This window comes from Hemicordylus capensis, chromosome 4 (genome assembly GCF_027244095.1).
Source record: "Hemicordylus capensis ecotype Gifberg chromosome 4, rHemCap1.1.pri, whole genome shotgun sequence".
Taxonomy (NCBI): Eukaryota; Metazoa; Chordata; class Lepidosauria; order Squamata; family Cordylidae; genus Hemicordylus; species Hemicordylus capensis.
Window position 1 is genome coordinate 1,340,018 of NC_069660.1, and position 17,903 is coordinate 1,357,920.

At 53.8% G+C, this 17,903-nt stretch overlaps 1 protein-coding gene across 4 annotated transcripts in view; it reads right to left on the reverse strand.

Annotated features, from left to right (window-relative positions):
• Nucleotides 1-17,903, reverse strand: part of LOC128322495 (WAP four-disulfide core domain protein 8-like) — a 39,276-nt gene that overhangs the window by 16,993 nt on the left and 4,380 nt on the right. For all 4 annotated transcript variants that reach the window (XR_008305742.1, XR_008305741.1, XM_053243851.1 and 1 more), the window contains 3 exons: nt 17,678-17,812; nt 13,466-13,684; nt 5,864-6,031 (listed from right to left, as the gene is read on the reverse strand). Coding sequence is in view for 2 of the 4 variants with exons in the window: in XM_053243851.1 (XP_053099826.1) it covers nt 5,864-6,031; nt 13,466-13,684; nt 17,678-17,812 (522 nt within the window). In the remaining 2 variants the exon portion in view is untranslated. The remainder of the gene's footprint in view (nt 1-5,863; nt 6,032-13,465; nt 13,685-17,677; nt 17,813-17,903) is intronic.

Genomic DNA, 17,903 nt, shown 5'->3' on the forward strand with positions numbered 1-17,903 from the left:
TGATATAGGGAGATGCAGCTGCTAAACCAGTTCACATCTAGACAGCAATTCCATTATGCAGGGCTATTAAGAAATATCTGTGTCGCTATACTCTTTCTACCTCTCCCCCCCCAACGCACAAACACACACTTATTCCCCCAGGAGAAGAGCTTTCTTTAAATATATATATTATATAGGGCTGTCTTTTCCCCCCTGTAAACAAACTAAAAGGGTCAGGAAAGTGAAGACCTGAAAAAACAGCCCAAAATGACAAAGAAGAAAGCATTGCAAGGGGGAGGGAGAGAGAATGTTGCAACCTACTAAAGCAATATATCAGAAACCACCGGGGAAACATTCACATGTGCTCATACCCAAATACAGAAGCTGTCAGTGTAGATTCTGAAGGGTCAGGAAGGAAACACTGGATTTGCAAGTGCTGAATGCACTGCCTTCACATTTGCAAGAGATGGCCATCTCTGGATACCTAGCTTGCATTTCAACCACGCCCACATCCCCTTCCCCTCTTTCTCTGCACGCACACCAACATACCCGATGCAGACAGAATGAAGGGAGGCAGTGCAACATTAGACGGATAAGTGGCTGAGGAGAACAGCCCGTCCCTCCCCCTCCCCCCCTCCATTCCCTTTCCCGACTAACCGGTGCAAGAGAAAATCTGTCTGTGCCAGTTAAAGGAATGAGTTGAGCAGAGGAGAACAAGGAAGACAAGAAGGACAAACGGTGCTCACGGCTGGCACGAAAGGGTGGCTGCTGGCTGGCTAAGCAGGCGCAACAGCAAGATCTCCCAGAGAGATCCCAGGGGCTGGAAAGAGCAGACCAAACAAGCAGGGTCTGTGCAATGCTCTCCGGCTGTGTTCGCAGGGCAACATTGTTTGTTCCCAAGACTTTTGGGACAAAATACAGACAGCCTGCTCTGCTCCCGACTCAAGCCCCACTGAATCCCGGCTTCTCTATGCAGCGGCAGCACGCCACGCACACGCACACACATAAACTTCCCCCCTTAGACAGACGCTGCCTGTGCTGGCAGTTAACAATTAGAAAGAGACGCTTCCAGCTTTCCCCCCCACCCACCCCCTTGGCTTCTGACACCACCACATCTCCTTGGGCAGGAGTCACTGTCGCTTCTTCCCCCAACTTGATGCCCTTGCCTGGGCTCTGGAGAAGAGCGCAGGGGAGAGGGAGAGCCCGCCCGGGGTGGGGTAGCGGCGGTCCCGCAGCCGCAGGGCGGGAAGGAACACACAGCAGCGGCAGTAGCAAGAATAGCTGCTGCTAGCTCAGCCTCTTCTCCACTGGGCACCGGCACTTGCCATCCAGGCAGCAGGAGGAGAGAAGCAGCAGCAGCACCCCTCCAACTGCAGTAGCTACCGCCGCCGCTCAGTGCCTCTCCAGCACTTCTCCGTCTCAGCAGCAGTGTGGGCAGACTGACGTGTGTGAAGGGGCGAAGGAGGAATTCAAGCTTCGATATGGACAGACTTTGAACGGAGAATCAGGCGGGGGTCGGTGGCGTGCGCTCAAGTTAGAAAGGGCTCCCATATCAAAGCTTGAATTCCTCCTTTGCCCCTTCACTCATGCGCATTAGGCAGAGAGAGGGCAGAGGGGCTGGGGGCGGAACAACATGGATGGATGGAAATTTGATCACAAAAGTGAAGAAAGAGGGTTCGGGTCACCCGCCGCCGCCCCGCGGACACCCCGCCAGAGAAGCCAGCTAACCAGTTCCTCAACCCCTCCCTCCCCCCACCTCCTGGGGTATACAACTTTTTTTTTTTTTAAAAAGAAAAACAAACAAACACAAATGCAAGCGAGAACAAGAGTGTTTTCAACACCCCCGTCAGAAGGAAGAAACAGAGTGGGTTTGTTTGCGCTCCCCGCGGCCCACCGCACCTCACCCTCCCACAGCTTTCTTAGCACACGGTGGCCACGCGCCACGCCCGCCTCAGCAACAACTAGTCCCCGGAAAATGCCGCCACCCCAATGCACCACCCCAGCGCCAAGAGATGTAAACAAACAGACAACAACAGCAACTCCGGCCGCTGCTGCCCCAACGCCACACCACCCCCTCTCAGTCTCAGCCAAGATTCAAGCAAGTAGCAAGCAACAACAGCCCCCCCAGCCCCCGCCGCCTCTGAGACCCCCGCCCTCAGCCAAGCCAGCTCCAAGCAACAAGTCCCCCTGTAAATTAATAGAAAAATAGAAAAATACGCACACACCTTGGTCTTGAATGCACACACTTTATTGTAGTTTTGAGAGAAACAACAGCAAGGCTCCTCTGTTCTGCTCCAGTCCTGGCTAATCGTCGTCCTCCTCGTGCTCCCTAGTCCCTCCCAGAGCAGCAAGCACACACTCTGCTCCCGCCAGCCACCACAGCGTGCAAAGCAGCACCCGGTGATTCGAGGCATGCGCGAGTGGCGGGGCGGGCATGCCAGGAGGAAGAGATCGGGAAGACAGCATGGCGCCCGGCCGGAGCTGAGCTCACCGGGGCGCCACTGCTAAATTAAACATTTTGAGTGGGTGGGGGCAGCGCGGGGGGGGGGGGGGCTACATGGCATTTCTGCGCCCCCTGCCAAGTGGCGCCTGGGGCACGTGCCCCCCCTGCCCCCCCTATCGTTACGCCCCTGGTGAGACTGAAAAAAATAATGAAGAAATAGAAGGAACAGAACAGAAACATCGAAATATTCAAGGACGATAGAGTCAAAGATGAGATCAAGGAAGAGATCAGACTAAACATTCAGAATGTCAAGAAGACTGATAAAGTATGCCCTGATGTAGATGAGAAATAGGATGGGATAAAAGAAGTCTTATTAAAGGTAAGTAAGGGAAAACTGAGAAACACCAAAGCTGTACTAAAGAAAAGGTAGATGACCTCTGATATCCTCAATTTGATGGAAGAAAGGAGAAAATATAAAGGAAAAGACATGCATAAATACAGCGAAGTTCATAAATTAGTAAGGTGGAAAATACGAGAAGCCAAAGAAAAATTTATGTCAGAAAGATGTAAGGAATTTGAAGATCTAGAAAGGAAGCACAATGCTTTTGGTGTACACAAGAAAGTTAAGGAAATGACTGGAGGAAAGAAGACACAGCCTGGTATGATAAAAGATAAGGATGCTGCAGTTTTATTGGACTTACCAAAAATACTTAAATGGCAGGAAGAATACATTAAAGGAATGTTTGATGACAACAGAAATGAACAAAATCGAGTAGTAATGAGCAGGGCCTGGAAATAACACATGAAGAAGTAGAATACACAATGAAAAACGCTAAAGAAAGGAAAGCTGTCAGTCCAAACGAGGTACCAGTTGAGCTCCTCAAGCTGAGAAGAAGAGATACAGCTTCTGGTTGATCTCTATAATACTATATAAAAAACCGGAATGATGCCACACGAATGGCTGAAATAGATGTTCGTATTGTTACCTAAGAAAAATAGAGCAAAGGACTGCTCAGAGTACAGGACCATAAGCCTCATGAGTCACGCATTGAACATATTCCTGAAGATTATCCACAGCAGAATTTATAACAAGCTGGAGATGGATATGGTAGAGATAGTGCAGGATCCCACGCACCCTGGAAATGATCTCTTTCAGCTTCTGCCTTCGAGAAGGAGGTACAGGGTCATAAAGGCCAGGACCAGCCGCTTGAGAAATAGTTTCTATCCAAAAGCGGTTTTAGCTTTGAATGCAGCAAAATACAGTTTCTGACGGGGTTTTTGTTTTCAGTTTTTTCAGAGGTTTTTTTTTAGTGTTTCTTTTTAGAGTTTTTTAGGGCAATGGGTATATGGGGTGGGGGCGCGTTATATTGGGATATATTTAGCTATTTCTTGTTAGGTCCTGTAGAGGTTGTTGTAGATTCTTTCAATCTCGTTGTTCTGTACAGGACAATGACAATAAAGACTTATCGTATTGTATTGTATTGATATAAGTGAGACCCAGTTTGGGTTCAGAAATGGAATGGGAACAAGAGAGGCATTATTCAGAATAAATATTCTCATACAAAGATGTCTTGCTATGGACATCTTTATATGTTTCACAGATTATGAAAAGGCATTTGATAAAGTGCTCCACGAATGACTTATAGAAATACTGAAGAGCAAAAACATTGATGACTCAGACATTCGTACAACAGGAATCCGATATTGGCATCAAAAGGCTGTAGTCCACATTGATGGAGAAATGACAGAAGAGATTGGTGTTCAAAGAGGAGCAAGACAGGGGTGTGTTCTATCACCGGCATTAATCAACATGTATTCTGAAGCAATATTTACTGAAGCACTTTTTGAACAACAAGGTGGTATTATCAATGGCAAAACAATAAGTAATATTCGTTATGCAGACGATACTGCCGTGTTAGCAAGCAACATAACTGATCTGCAAAATATTTTGGAATGCATAAATGAAGTCAGTGTAGAATATGGGTTGAGAATGAATTTGAGAAAAACTAAGTATATGGTCACCAGTAAAGGACCTCCCAGTACAACGAACCTAATAATCAACAACACCCAAACTGAAAGAGTTTCACATTATAAATACTAGGGAACATGTTTAAATGACACAGTGATAGTACACAAGAAATAAACACCACGATTGAAATGGCAAGAGCGGCTTTTGTAAAAATGGAACATCTGCTCTGTAACAGAAATTTCAGCATAGAACTGAAAATTCGCATGGTGAGGTGCTTTACGGAATGGAAGCCTGGACACTACAGAATACGAACAAGCTAGAATCTTCCATGCTCTGGATATATTGATGTGTATTAAGAATATCATGGGTAGATAGAGTTGTCAGTGAGGAAGTTTTGAGAAGAATGGCAAAAGAGAAAGCGCTAATTAGCATCATTAAGAGAAGAAAACCTGAATATCTTGGCCATGTTATCAGAGAGGAAAAATACTCCTTACTGCAGTTAATCATGCAGAGAAAGATTAAAAGAAGAAATGTTGGGAGATGAAGAATATCCTGGCTGAAAAATTTGCGGGAATATTTTGCATGCATATCCTTACAACTTTTTTGAGCAGTGGCATCCCAAGTCAGAATAGCCTTGGGGGGTCAGAATTCCAGGGGGGTGATAGCTAACCTCCAGTAGGAGTTAACACCGGAAGAAGCAGCAGCAGCAGCAGCAACAGGAGCCCAGAGCTGGGCTCTGTGGTGGACTCTGGCTGCACAGCACCAGTAAGTCCCAAGCCAGACAGTTCCAGGGGGTGTTGCAGCTGTGTCTGAGCCAGTTCAGTGGCTCTGGGTCAGTCATCAACTGGTGGCCACCTCCCTCGAAGGAGTTCCAGAAGCCGACCTCCTAAACTGTCGTTCCTAAGACGGGATCAGAGTCATCTCTCTACTGAGCAGAGGCACACTTAGCCATGGGCCTTGGGAATTTGGTCCGTGGCTTCCTGTCTCTGGCAGGGGGGCTCCAAATGTTCTGGGAGCCTCCCCAGACCCCTGCCCCATGCCTGCCCCACCACTGCCCTGCGCCTGCAAGTTTAATCTTTTTTTAAAACCTTTTTTCAGCCACTGCTGCATGGTGGGGATGGTAGCAGAGACGAGTGGGGCCGGCAGGGTGTGGGCACTCAAGGGGAGACTGAGGCAGGGGAAGTAGCAGCAAGAGCTTCTTCCCTGAGCCCATTTCTGGCCCATTTAGGGGCTCTCTGCACATGCAGATGGGGGCCCTCTGAAGCCCTTCAGCTCCGGGTTCCAAAATTACCCAGGTGCACCCCTGCTACTGAGGGTAGATTCCAGGAGACGTAGTTCAAGCCCACAGCCTGTCATGCTGCCCCAAAGCTCCCTTGGGCTTTCCTTGACATTTGGCAATACTAGAAAGAGAGCTGCAAATTTGACCCTGGGCAGGAGGAAGCATTGTGGGCTTGATGCAGCCCAGCCCTTACTGTGACCCGCACAGCGCTGGAGGCAGGCATCTTTCTTCTGGAAGTTGTTGGCGTTGCCTCCGTGTCCTCGATATAAGAACTTCTCGCATGTTCTGGAGGTGGCATTGTAGAAGTAGCGAGTCCTGAAGGCATCACCAAATCCTTTATCTGGTGGGAGCTGGCAGATACCTGGAAAGAGGGAGCAGGTCTTTGGAGGGGTCATCACAGAGGTGGAGTGACCCCCCCGCACATCCTTGTCTGTGAATATGGAAGCTGAATATTCTCAGAACTGCAGGCCCTCAACCATTCAGCAGATACTTGGCATTCTGTATAGGCAGTGGAAGGTTTTTCAGCATGGGGCTCTAGCCCAGGGTAGGCATGCAGAGACAGACAGACGTGGACAGTGCCTGAAGGTCAGCAGTGAATATCTGGAAAGGTTTGGAAGGTGATATGAAGTTGCTGCTCACAACCGGCAGCATTTGAGAGATGACTGGAGAGGACATTTAGAGCATTTTGTGCTCATTTCATTCATTCATTTCACCGGTCAAAATAGGCAGATGCTGACATCAAGCTTCATTCCTGGAATCAGAATACCACATTCTGGGAATGCACTGAATGTTAAAATTTTCTGCAAAACCTCATCTCCAGAGCACCTAGCAGCAGAAGGCTGTGCTGTGGAGGGTGTATTGCTGATGGGGGACCGGACAAGAACAGCCCCCCCCCGAGAGAACCTAAAACTCTAGAGCTCAGAGAGCCTAGAGAGAAGTGGGGTCCCACCCAGAGAAAGGAGGAAAGAAAAGCAAGGATAAAATGTGGTTGATCGGTGAAATTTTAAACATTTATGTGGGAAGTTGCAGTTTTTCGTGACATGGTTAGAAAGAAAATCTAAAGTTGTATATTGACTTCCAGATCCAGTGCTTTAAGCGCCAGTTCCTCCTTTTCTGCCTAAAACCAGTCAAGTGAACAGTGCTGGAGCAGGCCCCCCCCTCCGCTATTGTTCTGGAAAGTCCTTTAGGCACTTGATTGCTGGGTCCGGATGAGACAGAGAGGCTATTCACATGATTGTAGAAGATCGGGCTAGCGGAGGCTAGTCCGATTTCCTACAGCCGTGAGAACCACCGGGCTCGGCTGTGAGCCTGGTGGTTCTTAAGCAGGTCACCTGCTTAAGTAGCTAGGTGCTTAAACCGGGTTTGTGGAGTGACTGCTCTGCAAACCCGGTTTAAGCAATCATGAGTTGCCGCGGTGTGGCTCCGCTCTGCAGCAACTCACGAGGAGACCCCTGGAGGGGAGGCGAAAAGCCGGCTCCCGGCTCCGGGGGTCTCTCCAACATGCCCTGCGCTCTCACACAGGGCATGCTGGAGCTTCTGGGGGCCAATCGGCCCCCACTCCCCCCAGCACCCACCAGTCATGTGGGCATCCACTTTGGCTGCCCAGAGCAGACTGTCTGCTTGTGTGCGGGGAGACCGGGCTAAGCCGACCCTTCCCAAGGGCTCACCCTCTGTGATCCTGAGATCCGCCTCTTTGTCTGCTAGCTTGGCTCTTTGGGAGAAGGATGTGTGCAGGCTGGAAGCTCGCTTTCTTCCGCTCTCCCGGCTCTCAGGAGCGCCACTGGTTAATCATGTGGGGGAAGAGTCAGACGGCTTCTCTGCACCTCTTCCAAGCACAGTTCGGGCCGTGGGTAGAGGAGAGACTTGCACCAGCTCCCCCCCGCCACCCCCGTGCCATCAGTGAGCAGTCCCGCTGCGTGCCGAGAGAGGCGGGAGAGAGAGGAGCAACCTTGCTATGGCCCCCTCTGGCTCCCGAGGACAAGCCGCTGCGGGTGTGTGCTCAGCTCACTGTTGGGCACGCGTCCTTATCCTGTGGAGTTGGGCCAGCCAGCTCCGCCAAAGCCCTGGGGCACCGGCATCCGGAATCCCAGGAGGACCCTCTCCCCAAGGCCTGTTTGGGCTGTCCCGATGGAGAGAGCCTCCAGGGGATTCTGGACGCTGGTGCCCCAGTCTTGGCAGTCATGGGGCCCTCTCTCCTCAAGGCCAACATTTGTGTCTCCAGACAAAGGGTGTCCTTGTGGCGAGCTGGGGAGGGGTTCAAGCTGTGCAGCCCACAGTGCTGTGAATGGCCAGAGCCAATGGGAGGCTGCTCAGAAACAGGAAGCGGGTGGCAAAGAAGGTGGCAGCAGTGACTGTATTGACACATTTCCATCTGCGGCTTTCCACCACCACCGACCTCCCTTCCCCTGAGACATGCACAATGATCTAAAGGCAAGTTGGAGGCCGAGTCTACACTGGGAGCATCACTAGATCCTAAACCAAAAGACAATGGAGCTCAGTGTCAGCCATTCTTTGGCATACTTGATCATTCAAAAAGGCCACAGAGGGGCTGCTTCCCAGAGGAAAGCTCCCAACAGGTTTGGCCTCTTTGGGCTACGCCAAGAAGCCATGCAAGCTTGACCCAGGATAGAAGTCCCCGTGGGGGTAAAGCACCTGCCCCCCCACCTGATCAGCTGCATCCCGTGTGATCTAACAATGAATAGGACAGAGCCCCCCCCCGTGTTTCCTGGCCCTGGCATTCTCCACCCTCCCAGCTCCTCGGTGGGGCAGTTCACCATTATTCCCATGAGGGCTGTTGAAATATGGCTGGCCCAGAATGGGCTAGTGAGGCTAGGGCCTGGCATCTGGGCTCCTCAGGTGCAAGGGCCACGGCCCACATCCATGGGCCAAATGGCCAGCAGCCAGTCTCCTACATAACGGGTGCAGGAGGGCCCCTTCCTGGTCACTGCCCGGGAATGAAGCATCCCTCCGTGCAAAAGCCGACATCCCCAGGAGGCCGGCCCAGCTGCCCGGGGTCTCCAGGTGGCCATGGTGGGCAGTACACACCTGCTGGCAGCTGCTGCTGGCCCCCATCCGATGCTGATGAAGAGCCAGACCAGGAGAAGAGGAGCCCCAGCAGGAGGAGGCCGGGTCTGGACCGCATGGTGCTGCTGTCTGGAGGTGGGGGGCGTCAGGATTGAACCTGGGCTCTTATAAGCCAGGTGGGGCTGGGCCAAGAGGCAGTTTAACCACAGGCTGCAAGCGACCGTTGCCTGTGCCTGCTTTCCCAAGGGAGCTGCCTTCCGAGGCTGAGCAACCGCTGTGGTCTGCAGAACCCATGCCATCGCTGATGACGCAAGTGTGTGCCAAGACCCAACGGGGGTGGATGGGGAGGTTTTGCAGCCAGAGGAGCTGTCGCTTGGAAACCCTCCGGGCTCTGCATTTTGTGGGCCTATGAGGCGGCCTTCCCGGGAGCCAGGGCCACGATGGGCCCTCTAGTGCAGCACATGGTCTGCATGGGCTGGCAGCACCTCTGCAGGGGCTCAGGCAGGGCCAGGCTCTCCTTGCCCAGCCCAGCCAGAAGGTGCTGCCGCCGGAGCTTGAACCAGAAACCTTCTGCATGCAACTCGGGGAATCTCCCACTGAGCTCTGCCCCTGGCCCCCAAATCTGCAGGCAGTTCCCCAGGGGAACGAAGCAGCAGAGACTGGCAGCCAGCCACTCTGGGCAGTGGTGGGTCCAGACATGGCCTCCGTGCTGGCAGCAGTCTGTCCTACAGTTTTGCTGTAGAACCTGCTGGGCCCTGAAGCTTTGGAAGAAGGCAAGAGCCCCTGTGCACAGCTTGGCACAGAGGCAGGGCAGAGCAAGACAAGCAGCCTAGAGTACCTCTGGCCACCCAGCAATGGGGCCCAGCAGATGATCTGCTGGTCTGCGTCAAGCAGCCAGGCTCAGAAACTGCACGGGGCTGGATGAGAGTCTCAGTCATGGGGCTGAGATCCCCCATTTTTACTCCTGCAGGAAGTTCTAATAATTTGGGGAAACTGTTCCCATTATTATTTCTGAGGATCCTCATTATTCATCGGCCTCCTTAGGCAAGCCCCCCTCTCTCAGCCTCACAGATGGAATAACAGGCAGATAACAAGACTGCTCCAACTCACAGGGCTCTTGTAAGGATTACTAAGAGCACGATGCAGGCGGAGTGATTCCAGCACCTCTCTTTTGTATAGAAGTCCTAAGCATACTTCTTATCTGTGGGCCAACCAGTACCTGGGCGCTTTACAGATTAGACCCTGCAACGGGGTCACGACGTATCTGTGAAGTGTGCTTCCACACTTCCTGTGTTGTGAGACCACAGTCCCTATGCGGACAGAAGGGTGCCATTCACATTTCCAATGCCTTGTTTCGAATATAATCACTGCAATATAGTGCTATGACATTGTGTATCCAGCATACTGTCAAAGGTTCCTGATTTTATGTACTTGATGACATTTTAGATTTTGTTTCCGTTTTTGTTTTCTTTCTTTACTGTGTATATTCTGTGTTTTTTTATGTTTGATCTGAGATCGTAAATAAACAACTCAATCTGTATCCAGCATAAGAAGGCTGATGTTTTTTAAGGCTGTTCATTTCTGCAAGACTGCTCCCTCTGCTGTTTACATTTTGAATGCAATTTGCCTGAACAGAAGCACTTTGCTGCTGTTGAGCAGCTAGTCTGGAAAGCACCCTGGAGAACTATATTTGCAGATGAGCACATAACTGCCCATCTTTGGCCTCCTGGAGTGGGGACCCTTCAGCCCCCAATGAAGCTGAGGAGATTCTTCCCCCTTTTTGCACGCAGCACATCATAAATCTTGTGGAGTTCTCTGCCACAGGGATGTGGTGACGGCCACTTGCTTGGATGGCTTTAAAAAGGGTTTGGACACATTCATGGAGTCCAGGTCTATCAACGGCTACTAGTTGGTGGCTATAGGCCACCTCCAGCCTCAGAGGCAGGATGCCTCTCAATGCCAGTTGCAGGGGAGCAACAGCAGCAGGAGAGAGGGCCTGACCGTACCTCTTGCCTGTGGGCTTCCCGGAGTGGGCCACTGCCTGAGACAGGATGCTGGACTAGAGAGGCCTCCTTGGGCCTGATCCAGCAGGGCTGTTCTTGTGTTCTTCTGCTCCTCCAGCGCTTCTGCTCCCCTGGGGGTGGGAAATGCACACAATGTTGCAAAATCCACTTTGCAACCAGGGTGCTCTGAGCTCCAGCCTCACGACCAGACAAGGCGAGCAACACACGCAGGGTGGCCGACGACTGACATTCCTCTCACCACCACCCCTGACCCTAGAGATGTGCAAGATGTGGAAATGGCCACGGTACATGTGCCCAGTAGCCCAGGTAGCCTGTGGCAGACTGAAGTGCTTCCCTGGGGACCGCTGTCCAGGAGAAAAACTCTTGCAAGAACTGCAAAGGGCTGCTAGCCCCAGGCACCTTGCATTTCTCGTGTGTGTGTGTGTGTGTGTGTGTGATGCTAGTTTTAGAAGTTTTTCTTCCTCCTACTTTTTAAATGCCATGATTTCCCCCAATTTTACTTGTAAAGTAATAGTCTACACACTCCTGCATGCTTCATGTTTGTTTGGTTTGAGACCCAGATAACATCTGGGCTCTTTTGATAAGCAGGTTTTTGAGCCCTTTGGGCTGCCCTGTTAAGCAGTTTGAGCACAGCAGCAGACAGACCCTCTGGTGTTTTGAAATGTGGGAGTCAGAAGCCCAGAGGAGGAAGCGAGCAGGCATTCAGAAGCAACCCCTCCGGCTCTCTGCCATGGCTGTGCTTGCTTGTGCCAGGTAGGGAGCCAAGCTAGGTGCCACCAGCACCACCACGGGCAAGGACCACGGCGGCTGGGTTGCCAATGTCTCCACTGGCAGCATTGAGGGAAGCTTCCCTTCTGGGGATAATAAGGGCAGCCTCCAGGCTCGGGCGACAAGGTTCACCAGGAGGAGAAAGGGCTGAATATGCGTCTCCTACACACCACGGTCCTGACTGTCTCCAAACTGCTGCCATTTTAATTTTTTTAAAGCATGGAGGCACAAGTGATGCATTCAGCCCCACATCTCGCTGCATGCTCTGTTAAATGAAGAGGCCAAGTAACCCCGAGAGCTGGGCAGGAGCAGGGACAGGCCTGCAACATTCCAGAACCTGGTGCGCATGATGTGTGTGGATCAGGACCAGCACCAGAAGGCAGCCAAGTTGGGCCCTGGCTGAGAGTGCCCCGTCAGGCCCTGAAGCCTCCGGGCCCATGTGGGGGATGCTGGGAGGGGCTGACCACAAGGGGACTCTGCGGGGAGGCCTTTTAGCCAAGGTGGGAAGGAGGAGGGAACTGGCCCACCAGCTGGCCTGCCTGCCTGCCCATCACCAGGACCTCTCCCATCTCACTCTGGTAAACTGGGGTGGTGGGGGACGCATTGGAGGCCAGAGTGACTGACATGAGTGACGGCGGGAAGCACCAGGAGGGGGCACTGTGGAGCTTTGCCCAGGGCCCCCAGCAACCTGCCCCCCCCATGGTGTGTGTGTGTGAGAGAGAGAGAGAGAGAGAGAGAGAGAGAGAGAGAGAGAGAGAGAGAGAGAGAGTTTATCTATCTATCTGTCGGTCTGCCTGTCACAGTGATCCTGGTTAGAGTGCTAAGCAGAATCACGGAACCCTACCGAGCTAGTTTTCGATCTGGGCCGACTGCGGATGAACCGCAGTGCTTTGACCAAGACTGTCTTGGCCACAATGGGGATTTCTGGGTTCTCACGACCCAGCCAGCCAGGCCCAGCTTGCCAGGATGGCTGTGCTTGTGCAAAGCCCTCTGCCCGTCTAGAGGCTAGCTGGGCCCGCTGCCCACCCTTGCTTTGCCCACTCTGTTGCCTGCAGTAGCCACCTCCTTGTAGTGCGGCTGCTTTCCGCCCTTTGGGGACGGGGCAGGAGCAAGCTGGCCGTGGGCTCCATTCCCCAGCATGGGCTCAAGGTTGACTCAGCCTTCCATCCTTCCGAGGTCGGTCAAATGAGTACCCAGAATGTTGGGGGCAATATGCTAAAAAATCACTGTAAACCGCTTAGAGAGCTCCGGCTATAGAGCGGTATATAAATGTAAGTGCTATTGCTATTGCTATGGGCTGAGGGGATGCAGCCGCCGCCTTGCAGAAGCCAAGCAGCTTTAGGCCTGCCCAGGACCCAGATGGGAAGCCCACCAATGCCTCGCCTGAGGCACTGCTTCTGTGACCGCAAAGGGAGCAAATGCAGGCAGTGGCCTGGGGCTCCCCCCCCACTCCGCCCCCCCCCCCCGCAGAAGCCAGCCCTGCTCACCTTGTGCCCGGCACTTCCCTTCCTCGCAGCAGCGCTTCCCTGCAGGGCAGTCTCTGTGATGGTGGCACGGCCTCCCCCCCCCCCGGAGCTCCTCTGGCGCCGTCTGAGCCTCTCTGTCGCCCTTCCCTGGAGCAGAGGCCAGGCCCCCACACAGGCCAGTGAGAAGCCTGCCCGGGCTCCAGGCGGTGCCCTTCTCCCCTCACCGCTCCGCAGGCAGGAGGACACCACGTGGCCACGACTGGCAGCAGCAGGCCCTGAACCCGCCTGGCTCTCCAGGGCAGCAGCTGTCCAACATGAGCGCCTGGCTTTCCTCTCCAGCAGCACCCCTGTGGGCACGGGTCTCTTTGGCATGTGCGCAGCTAAAGACAGTGGAGAAGAAGGGCTGGAGATGTGCCGATTCCACCCACCCCCTTCAGCAGTGACTTGCTTGAGAAATGGGCCAGCCCCCCCCCCCCCGCGGCAGCTCCTGCCCCCACTGGGGCCGCCACTCACCTCCTCTTTGGGTGACCTGCCCGTCTGGCGAGGGTGTGCTCTGGCCCTGGCCCTGCCCGCCGTGCTGCTGGGGGTCGTCCGCCTCAAGGGGGACACACTCCAGGCTGCAGCCCGTGAAGCAACACTTCTGCCCAGGAGGGCAGCTTCGGTCATCCTTGCACTTGCTTCCACATGAAGGTGCTGCCACCACCCGTTGCTTGGGACAAACGCCAGGCGTGGCTGGAGAGGAGACAGGGGGGTGTTACGGGGCAGAGCCAGCCCCTGGCCAGGAGCTGTCTGCACAACATCCGGCCGCGGGGACATGTTGCTGGCCCACAGGGAGGAATCTCCTGCACAGAGAGCAGTAAGAGCAGCAGCCAGGAAGAAGGCTTGGCCTCTCCAGCTGATAAGCAGCAGCAACACAAGGCACTCGGCTGCTTGAGGCCGGATGTCCCCACCGGCACCACCCCTCTTTCCCCTCATCTCCCCCCACCCCGACTCCAAGTGCCCCCTCACTTTCATTATTTTCTGAATAATTAATGTTAATGTAATAATGTGCTGACAATCAACCTCGGCTATCACACACCAAGTCATGGTTGATTCTGGCCCACCAGGACATTTGAGTTGTGCATAGGGAGATGAGCGGTCTGGTGGTAAAGTGTGCTGTCGAGTCATTGTCAACTCTTGGCACCCACAGAGCCCTGTGGTTGTCTTTGGTAGAATACAGGAGGGGCTGACCATTGCCTCCTCCCGCACAATGTGAGATGATGCCTTTCAGCCTCTTCCTATATCGCTGCTGCCCGGTATAGGAGTTTCTCATAGTCTGGGAAACATACCAGCGGGGATTTGAACCGGCAACCTCAGCTTGCTAGTCAAGTCATTTCCCGCTGCGCCATTAGGGGGCTTCGTGTTAACAAGCATGAATTGTCCCCCTTGCTAAGCAGGGTCTGCCCTGCTTTGCATCTGAATGGGAGACTACATGTGAGCATTGTAAGATATTCCCCTTAGGGGATGGGGCTGCTCTGGGAAGACCACCTGCTTGCTTGCGTGCAGAAGGTTCCCAGTTCCCTCCCTGGCAGCATCTCCAACGAGATAGGACTGGGCGAGAGACTCTTGCCTGCAACCTGGGAGAAGCTGCTGCCAGTCTGTGAAGACAATACTGAACTAGATGGACCAAGGGTCTGGCTCAGTAGAAGGCAGCTTCCTATGTTTATTGCTTCCTATGCTTCTTGGTCCATGATCTGCCCTGGAGGAGCGGCAGGCAAGGCAAGGAGTCCCAGCCCTTCCTCAGCTCAGGCGAGGTGTGCCTCACACAGCCCCTCCCTCCAGCCAGGCTCAGTTGGCTCTTAGGACCCTTGCTTGCAGCAAGACAGGGTCAGCTGGACACTTTTCCAAAATTAGCTCTCCCCCTGTTGGGGTTTGTGATTATTTAGGAAGCGTCCAAGGAAGCGACCACTCCAGTTACAGAGTGCAGAGTTTAGTTGTTGCAGCTATTTAAGGGAGATCGCTGTAGAGTCTAAACTCAATTGATTTATTGGTGAAGCACATTGGAGATAGGAAAGACCTATCCTGTCTATCAGCTACATAATGAATAGATAGGGGGAGAGAGAGATGTTTCCATCTTCTCTCTAGGAGGAAAGGAAGAGGACTGACTCACCACAGGAAGGACCTGAGGAGTCAAGGCAGGGTCACAGAGCAGGAGGCTTTACAGACAGGGCTCCTACCCCGAATCTCCTTCAGAAGAGAGTGTGTGCATTCACACACCAGCCAAACTTACCTCAAAGTCCCTCCGAGATCCTCGGACGCACTCCACACACAAATTGGGCTTTGTCTTGTGAATTTTAGCTTATCTCGAGGTATTTCTGGGTTTTTAAAATGCTGGTATTAAGTGACCTTTTTCTGAAAACGCGGAGCAAATAGGGAGAGGCCCTGACATAGAATCATTAGCATGAGAAGAGGGATACTGTCCTTGAAATGCAGCTGTAGCTCTTTAGTAATCTCCCCCCCCCCCCGCCGCCCCCCATTGACTAGAAGGAAATCACAGAGGCAGGCCATGTGAGCTTGCAAAACCAGAAATCAAGAGCAGAGGGGAGGGGCTGCTTCCCTCCATGCCACGAGTGTAATTCGAAGTGGCATCGCTCAACATTTACCCCGCAGCCTGAAGCCAGGTCAGGGACCGGTAAGGAGACTCCCACTAGCTACCTCTCTCTCCTCCCAAGGCCCCTAGTGGCCATTAGGATAGTTGGTGCGAAAGGGTGATGCACTGGCACTCCCTCTCCAACACCCCCCCCCACCCCCTGAGATGGTTGGCGTATTCCTTGCTAAGCATAGCAAGAAGTGGTAGTTTAGGAGGCCCAAATGATGGAGGCACAGAGTGGACCATTTGATGCCTCACTGGGCTGAAAAGGAGCAGCACTCATCCTGCAGCTGCCTCATGTGGAGGCTCTGCCTGTGGTCCCATCACGACCACTGAAGGAGGAAAGAAAACCCAACACTAGAACCTTCTATTAAGGGCAGAAGTTAGGTTGCGCCCTTGAATCCCCCCACCCTGTTCTTTTCCGTTCGTAAGTTAGTGTGTGTGCTTGTCCAACAATAAAGAAGCATGTTTGACTGCAAATAAAGTGAGTAAGAGTCTAAGGATCCTGGAGCATCGCACCCCTGTGTAAAGCTGCCCTTGGAGGCAGAGGTCCTCTAACCCCCGGACTGTGGCCTCCAAGGTCTCCGAATGGTCGGGGGGCCTCCTAGAGCCACCCCAGCCCGCCTGCTGTTGCCTTCTGTGGAAAACTGACATTTTAAAAAACAAACCAAAGCTGCTGCACAGCCGAGGAGTAGCTGCAGAGAGTATGTGTGAGCCAAGCAGTCGTCCTCCCCCCGCTCTGTGGTGGTGGGAGCAACCGCTGGGCATGTCCTTTCGGCCCAGTGGCTGTTGTGAACTGCAAGGTGTGCCTGTGCAGTTCAGAAAGAGATTGCTGCAAGCCACAGGCCCAGAAGTTGCTCCCACCACCGCTGGGGCGGGGGGAGGACGACTGCTTGGCTCACCCCCCCCCACCACAGCTACCCCTCAGGCTCACAGCGGCTTTGCTTAAAAAAAAACCCCTGCGGGTTCGCTACAGCAGGAGGTCCACAAAAGTTGGTGGTGTGTGGGTGGGGTGCGCCATGAGGCAGGGGGACCTCATGGAAGGCCTGGTCTGGGCGCCAAAATTCCCTAGGTAATTTTTATTACCTACTTGGGGGGGAGGCGGGGCTACCTGCGGGAGGCCCTTGCAATGTAGGGTGAAATGTAGTTACAGGGCTCAGCCACTAGGTGGCTCTGCAGTTATCAGACCTCAGGTGGAGTTGGGATTTCCGTTTGTTCTTTGCTCGCACTTGTATGACACGGAGACCTGTGTGCAGCATACTGAACTGGGGCCTCGGGGCCCTTCGCGTGAGGCCCACTGTGACTCTGAGCAGGGCTTCCACCATGCGGCATTCAGGGCTCCAGGGGAGGATGATCCCACCAGCAGAGAATTCCGAACCCTTGGCCTGGACTGAGTCGCCTGGGCCACAGCTGCTGCTGCTCAGAGGGAATTGGTGCTGGGTGGGCCGGAGGCATGCTGGGGAGCCACGCAGCTGCTCTCTGAGGAGACCGTGCCAGCTCACGTGAGGGACATGCCAGCGCTTTGCCTGCCCCACGCCAGGAGTGCTCTGCTGAAGAAGGGATGCTCCAGGGCCAGGCTGGTGGGGGGCCTGGGGGAGCATTCTGGCTGGGATGGCTGGATGCCTGCCAGCCCCCCCCCCCTGTGGCCATGATGCCCTTGAGGGAGGCTGCCAGGTGGGTGGGAATTGTGCATCAAGCCCTTTGCGTGGAAGAGGGCAAAGCACTTGCTGATGCACCAGGCAACAGGAACGCCGGAAGCTGCCATATACCAAGTCTGACCATTGCTCCATCTAGCTCTGTGTATTGTCTACACCGACTGGCAGCGGCATCTCCCAGGTTGCAGGCAGGAGCCTCTCTCAGCCCGATCTTGGAGATGCTGTTGCCAGGGAGGGAAGTGGGAACCTCCTGCATGCAAGCAGCCAGCTGCTCTTCCCAGAGCGGCCCCATCTTCCCGTGCTCACACATGTAGCCTCCCATTCAAAAGCAAACCAACCAGGGTGGACCCTGCTTAGCACTGGGGACAAGTCCCGCTTGCTGCTACCACAAGACCTGCCCGCCTCACTGAGGAAGCAAGACGGAAGCTTCTTGCACAGTACCTGGAACTGCTCTGGTGCATCTTCGGAGACAGCTCTCCATGCAGCACTTCTCATCCCAGGCACAGTGGGCGTCCCCGGAACAGTCCTCCGAGCAGACGGCGCCGCCTTCTGGCTGGGGACAGTAGCCGGGGTGCACTGTGGGGGCGGGGGGGGGGAGACAGGAGAGTCACGGCTGGATGTCCTTGGCCTGGGCTGGGTCTGCACTTGGGCCACAGAGGGAAGGACC